Genomic DNA, 5430 nt, shown 5'->3' on the forward strand with positions numbered 1-5430 from the left:
CATTAACGCCAACATGAAAGTCATTAACACCATCTCGAAAGTCAACAAAAAGGGACAACAGACAAACATTAAAAAGCTAACCTGCAGTGCAGGCGTATTTTGGGTGGGTGAAACCTTGTTCGCGGCGTAACTGATTGTTGTAGCCGCCATCTTTGATTTTATGACAGTGGAAGATTGGGGAGAGTAGAAATAGTAACCCTTACGGTAGGTGCGAGGGCGAAAGAAGGAAAGAGGGGGAGGTTTTCTCTTCTCTCTCCCCGCCCCCTCCCCGCTTTCTTTTGACTTGCCTCATCTCCTCCTCTCTTCGGAAAGTATCAACATGGCGCTTTCGCGAGCAAATTGCGCGCTCAAAGAAAACGCCTGCACTGCAGGCTATTAAAAAGCAAACACTACTCGTTAACATTTTTATGACACTGTTTGTAATTCAATGGCATTCCTGGACAACCTGAGAATGGATAAGACAAACATTAATGCGCTTGTACAAGAGCGTTCTTTGCATTTAATATACAAAAATCGAATTTCACTTAAACAATAGAAATTCAAAGAAATTTTATATTAAATGTATATCCCTCAAAATCTCTCTATTTAAACATTTTGGCAGGTAGGTTTGCATGAAACAGATGGTATACCCCTTAGCACATTTAGCTGCGGTCATATTGTCAATGTTTCTGTGCAGAGCATCCAAGCACCTGTCGTGTGCAAAATTCCCCTAGTGGGATTTCTTGGGCTTTGGACTCATTCGTGTTATCCATACATCTTTAAATTTCGGGACTCGAGATGTCGGTTTTGATTGTCGCCACAATGTCGAGGGTGGGGAGCAAACTATGGGGCGGGAATGGCCAGATCTTGGTCGGCCGGCACTCCCTTATGCGCAAGAATCACCCACTCGTCGGGATCCATATTTTTGCTTGCCCGTGAGAGGAAGTCACCGAAAAACCGACACATCATTCATTTTGCCAGTTGCTGCTGAGGAAAACATTGATAGATGATACATGTATTACCGTGGTCATACATGTAGTCAAGTTTCACACTTGGCAGTACGCCCTCTTTCGCTGACGCTCCCTACCATGACTTATGGCCGTGCAAATGGAAAATGTATAGCCGCAGTCGTCGAACACACAGTGGCGCAGTAAGTCATGCTTCTTTAAACCAGGTAGCGTAAAAATTCTGGTGAATTGTTTTTTAAAATTTTGTATTGTTTAATTGAAAATCGATTTTTGCATTTAAAATGTAAAGAACGCTCAGTTGATTGTACAAGCGCATTTAAGTCTGTCTTATCCATCCTCAGGTTATCCAGGAATGCTATTGAATTGCAAACAGTGTCATAAAAATGTTAATGAATAGTGTTTGCTTTTTAATGTTTGTCTGTTGTCCCTACTGACTTTCAAGATAGTGTTAATGACTTTCGTGTTGCCGTTAATAAAAGAATATTTTTCTCTTTTGTATGTCGAATGACGCAAATGAATGCCCAGTAATGTTATTGAATGTTAATTAAAATGCAAAAATTATCAGTGAATCTGATTTATGTGAAAATGTTTGTTTTTTTCGCGCTAATGAATGTATCCTCGCGCTATTGGTCGCCGTTTCACGCAAATGAATACGTATTTTCTCTTAATGAACAGTAATCTACTTCACAACACTCTCATTCATACTTAGTTTAAATGAGATATGGACATAATATTGCTCAGCGGTCTAGGCCAGGCTGGAACAGCTTGGCCTAGGGTAGCAGTGTTGAAAGACTCACGCGAATTTTGTGTAGACAAATGGGATGGGCGGGTGGGCCGATCCCTTCTTGACTGCTCCGCTGGCTAGAAACTAAGCTAGAAAGGAGTGTTCTGCTCTAATCCTGTATTTATAGTTCTGCTATACCCTCGTGCACGGACCTGCGTGCTTTCAATCCTCGGAAGTATTTCATTTTTTGCGTTTTACTTTCGCATATCATTACGAGTGCTATGAATAGCAAAAGGTGTAACTCAACTATTAGCTGATATAGCTGGTGGTCCTGGGTATAAGATTTCGTATGAACCACTTTCCCATACAAGATCGGTACTACTGGGGTCAATTTAATAAAACTTTTACATGTGCAATTTACAAGTGAAGCTATTGTTTTAGGACCATAAAATAATAGTTTCACTTGTAAATTACAATTGTAAACGTTTAAATAAAATTGATCCCTGGTAACTTAGAGTAACGCTACATGCAAACGGACGCAACCGACTCCCAACAATGTCGGGACTTGCTGGCTAACATGCATGGTTGCACCTGTTTGCACGGGGCTAAAAGTTTGACCGGTTTCAAATTTTGCACAACAACACGCAACAACATCCAACAACATGCAACAGGGTGTGCAAACGGACGCAACATGTAACATCCAACAATGTTGGGAGTTGTTAGCCAACAATGTTGTGTCTGTTTGTATTTAGCTTAACTCTACATACGAGACAGCAAAGTTGACAACTACATTAAGTAGAGCCATTAAATTCTAACCCTTTCATCTACTCAGTAAACTTGTTTTTCAATTTAATGTTTTTCTTTTCTTTCACTAGCTTCTTGCATCACCACGGCTTCTTCCTTTATTAACGTTACGAATTTGTTTTAATCTTGGTTACCAACCCAAAGAGTGGGAAGTGCTCAGAATACTGGTTAAAAAGTCGTTACAGTATGGTGAGGCAGCCTTTGCGTTATCTCCCCTTTACTTCCGGTTTCCTAAACATTTTTGGGATTGTCCTGGTTCCTCCAAGTCATTTCAAAATGCGCGCAGGCAATCAAGATGAAAAAAAACTATGAAAAGACTATGATGCAGGACAATTAACCTGGATGATCGTCGCAACATTAATTGCCTGGATAGAACTAAGTGTACAGATATAAATTATAGGATGGTTTCTCTTTGGTTCTGCGGGGACAAAGCTTAAACCTAGATAATAAATTATAGCCTGGTGTCCATTTGGTTGATTGCCTTGAGTGTCCTGCAATAAATTAAGGTGATTCAATCCACTATAAGGACACTGGGCATTAGGTTTTTGTTCAGAGGTCCATATGTTGTCTTTATTCATAAAGACTGAACCATCAAAAACTTCACTTATTTTAAAACAGGTGTTATTTTAACAAACTAAGATATTAGCATGTGATAGTCATGTACCTTAGTCATCCTTATCTGTCCACCCAGCCAAAAGAACTTGAAGAGAAGAAAACAGGACATTTGGAATAGGAGTCTTCCACAAAGCCACCCTCTGTATTACTTTATAATTGAACAATAAATGTTCTAAGAGAAATGAGCTGTTTTTGAGTAATAAGCGGTCTATTTGTGTATAACATGACTGAGTATACTTTACGTTCAACTTCCATTAGATCCCCCAGATTATTTCACTAACATTATACTCATAATAATAATAATTATAATTTAAAATTGTGGAAATTCCTTGGAATCTTACCAGATTGATATGTTACTGTCATCAGGGGACCCAGCATTAGATTACATTGGCACAGGAGGGGCAGAGTATCTCCCAGAAGACTCAGTGATCCCTGGTATGTACATTCACTAGTTAGTGTTTTATTTTGGCTGTGTTTTAGTGTAGAAAAACGGGTTGATTGCTTTCTTTAAACCTAGTTGTAATTCAATTTTTGATTTGAGTTTTTTGATTAATGTAAACATTGTTGAGGCATTTTTGAAAACATTATGATGATTTTCTGCAGTATAAATAATTACTACAGTTGAACCTGCACTGATGCCCACCTCTCCATGATAGCCCCCTCTCTACATCAGCCACTTTTTTACACGGACATTCCATACATTGGCTCTTGTTTAAACTTGTTTGCAACGGCCACCTTCTTCTGTCCCCAAGGTGGCCATTGAGGAGACAGGTTCAACTGTATTATAATATATTATTATTACCAATACTATTAATTATTTTTATTTACATCTTCATTATCATTATCATTTTTATCATTATTATTTTTTACCCAGTCTTAACATTACAGTTTAAATTCTGTGTAACCATGAGTATTTACGTGAACAGAAGAATAGCTATCAGAGCTATGCTTAGAGGCTTACATGTAGTTTGTAACATACTGCAAAGTGCCGACTGAAATGTAATGTCAAAGAAAAGGTGCCTCACATGTACTGCTATACACTTGGTTGCCAAACTTTTCTTCCTCTAAATGGAACTGGATAATAACATCAAAAAAGTTACCGAAGATTCTTTTTACTATTAATAAAAATCTTTTTTGTTATCCAGAGACTTCAATATCGGCCAGTGATTCCAACAAAGAGACTCTGGATCATAGCTACAACACTGGTTACAACATTGGTGAGACAGTCTGCATTGGTTTATTATTTTCATCAACAAACTGCATCAGGCATGACATGTTGAGAAACATACAGCTCACAGGCAGGAAATGATTGATGTTGACGTTTACTACTAGATATCTACCTGTAGTATTATTTTCCAACTGAACAAAGGAATGACACAACAACTGAGTGCAAAAAGGAGACTATCAATGTCTAACTCTTATGCATTATTTTCTTCTCAATTGAACAGGAAAACTAAAAAAACATTTAAAACAGATGGAGGACACACTGACTCAAGAACAGCACAAGAAGCTAAGTGACCCTCGCAAGCTTGTCAAGGATGGAGTAGATGATTGGCTAGAACAGTTCATTGTGTTGCGACACTATGTAGCAAAATATGAACTACAAGTTCATGCATATGGTCCATTTCGCACTAATAAGCAGAATGCTGAAGTTGAACTAGATGATGCGCGTAGGGATAGAGACTTTCCACCGGAAAATCATAAAGGTTTTCAGAAGTTTCTGAAGGAAATACGTTTTCACCTGTGGATGATGGAAGATGAGTTTGTTGAAAGAAGGGCACTAAGCAACTGCTGTGAAAAGAAACTGTCGATAAATAGACAAGTACAGGATACAAGTACAGTGTAGGGAGCGGTCATTGACTATTGTGGTGGGGGGGGGGGGGGGGGGGGCAGTAAATTTTGGGGAAGGGCTGCGATTTTTTGGGCGCCCATTTTGGGAGGGCTAAAATTGTCTGGGCCCGCATTTAGGGGAGGGTTACAATTTCTGGGCGCTTTTGGGCGATGTGCGGGTATTAATGGGTTTTGTGTTACTGAAATATTAAGCACTGCTTAAAATACGATAGCCGTGCAAGTAATATTAACTGAATTGCATACTCAAAACTGAATCGCACGGTTATAAAGCACTCTGATTGGCTGGAGATAAGGAGCGGAATCGCTTGCAATTTGCTTGACTTTCCGTTGAAATGGCTTTGAAAACAGCGCACGGTTTTAGTTTGGCGTTGTTTTTTAATCAACGTCATCGTCATGTGATTTTCCTGTATTATAATACATCTGAATTGCAGATCATTTCATGAAAGTCTTCTTCAAACGAGTCCTGATCAAAGTGCACGGATCGTTGAT

The 5430-nt window shown here is 39.0% G+C and overlaps 1 protein-coding gene across 1 annotated transcript in view; it reads left to right on the plus strand.

The window, feature by feature from the left end:
• The window catches only part of LOC140931290 (uncharacterized), a 16192-nt gene extending 11256 nt beyond the window's left edge, over nt 1–4936 (plus strand). Inside the window, exons 8-11 of the mRNA XM_073381074.1 lie at nt 2547–2664; nt 3457–3525; nt 4236–4307; nt 4539–4936. Coding sequence (XP_073237175.1) covers nt 2547–2664; nt 3457–3525; nt 4236–4307; nt 4539–4936 — 657 coding nt within the window. The remainder of the gene's footprint in view (nt 1–2546; nt 2665–3456; nt 3526–4235; nt 4308–4538) is intronic.
• The last annotated feature ends 494 nt before the right edge of the window (nt 4937–5430 follow it).

This window comes from Porites lutea, chromosome 1 (assembly GCF_958299795.1).
Source record: "Porites lutea chromosome 1, jaPorLute2.1, whole genome shotgun sequence".
In the NCBI taxonomy this organism is placed as follows: domain Eukaryota; kingdom Metazoa; phylum Cnidaria; class Anthozoa; order Scleractinia; family Poritidae; genus Porites; species Porites lutea.